General features: G+C 42.0%; 1 protein-coding gene across 2 annotated transcripts in view; it reads left to right on the top strand.

The window, feature by feature from the left end:
- Window positions 1–1706, top strand: part of tsc1b (TSC complex subunit 1b) — a 40875-nt gene that overhangs the window by 17420 nt on the left and 21749 nt on the right. For both annotated transcript variants that reach the window (XM_016475555.1, XM_016475556.1), the window contains one exon: window positions 546–1704. In XM_016475555.1, the coding sequence (XP_016331041.1) occupies window positions 546–1122 (577 nt within the window). In that variant the 3' untranslated portion in view covers window positions 1123–1704. The remainder of the gene's footprint in view (window positions 1–545; window positions 1705–1706) is intronic.

Here is a 1706-nt window from a genome sequence, read left to right as displayed (position 1 = left end):
TATATATATATATATATATATATATATATACACACTCACACATAGCATCCATTTGTAATTTTAGACACACACATATATATATACATAGAGAGAGAGAGCGAGATAGATAGATAGATACATACATGCATACATACATACATACACATACACAGTACTTGTCAAAAGTTTGGAAACATTGATTTTTAAATGAATTAATTTACATTTTAAATGTTTTGCCAGGTGCTGTGTACTGTATGGGAATGATTTAGCTTATTCAAATATTGCATGCTTTTAAAATAGCGGTTTTTCATGTTATGTTAATTTTATGTTATGTAATAGCTATCTGACTAAGATCTAATAATTCTCTCCTCAAATAACTTTGCCTTTTAATTACTTAAAAACAAAAAATAATAGGACACCGTTTTGTTCTGTTTTTGTGGCCTGTTATAAATAGGTCTGCTTGTGGGTTACAGAATTATTGTGCATTTCCTGGCATTAATCTCTTCTTTTTTTGTACATAAAGTTCTTATGATTGTGACTTTTTGTGGTTGTTTCTGGTGTCACAGTGTCATAGTGGTGGATGGCGCCTTAAAAACAGCCATCAAAGAAGACAGCATGTCAGCTCGGTCTCCACTCGGCAATGGCAACACTTTTTCGCCAGCGCAGCCCAAGGCCAGCTCTTCCTCAGCCAACTCTGTAAACGGCAATCGAGACACTCCCCCACCTGTCCTAGTGGAACCACCCCCTCACCATCCTCATTCCCCACTGGGACCCCCAGGACCTTTGGTCCCTTCTGACACCCCACTCACTGTAGGCTCCTACCCCAGCGCCAAGAGCTTTTTGGGTATGCGTGCAAGAGAGCTGTTCCGCAACAAAAGCGAGAGCCAGTGCGATGAGGACGAAGCCCTGCCTCCGCGTCTCACTGGCCTATCACAGGGCCTGAAAACTGAGCTGTGTGTGGAGCCGACAGCGAAGAGTACATCCAGCTCCACCGCTGCGCAGAGCGTCATGCTCATCACATCTGCTAAAGAAACCCAACCGGATGCTCAGAGAGCCAAAAACCGAGACACGTTCGGCTCAAGGCCTAGGCAGCAACCGTTAAGGATCATGGACTATAACGAAAGTCATCAGGAGCACAGCTAAAGTTATGGAAAAATGGTGAAAGAGAGGGAGGTAGAGGATGGAGAGATGTGCGAATTTAGATTATTAGAACATAAGGCAAGACTCTTTCGATTATCAGTGTTATCTGTCCCATTTCCACAAGCCGACAACAGGATTTGGAGGTAATAAATCAGTAAAACCCAAGATGGGACAAGTGGAAGGAATGGACTAAAACAACATGTATAGAAGTGGTCACAAAATGTCTTTTAGTAACCCCACTGCGTTGTTCACCAGAAATGTCACCGCTACATCTTTTATTTGTTATTTTTTTGCTAATTTATCCACTCCCTTTAACCAAGTAACTGTTGCAGCACGTGGAAGCTTTGCATTTAGGCTGTTAGAAGAAATATAAATTGATTCATTTGTAGTAATGGTACAATGCTTACACCCTCACAGCTCACCCGCACAGAGCTGAAGTGTGTGCTTGGATGCCAGGAGGCGGATGGTCGGTTGGATGGTTGGCTTGTGCCAAGCAGGAGTCAGTGTTTCTTTAAAGCCTTCAGGTTTTACCTTTCAAACATGTCAAGTGCATTTTCATGTGCGCAAATCATGTTTTTCTTTACTGT

The sequence above is a fragment of the Sinocyclocheilus anshuiensis genome, unplaced genomic scaffold, assembly GCF_001515605.1.
Source record: "Sinocyclocheilus anshuiensis isolate Anshui unplaced genomic scaffold, SAMN03320099.WGS_v1.1 scaffold488, whole genome shotgun sequence".
Classification (NCBI taxonomy): Eukaryota; Metazoa; Chordata; class Actinopteri; order Cypriniformes; family Cyprinidae; genus Sinocyclocheilus; species Sinocyclocheilus anshuiensis.
Note: the sequence above shows the minus strand (reverse complement) of the source record. Positions and strands in the feature narration are given on the sequence as shown.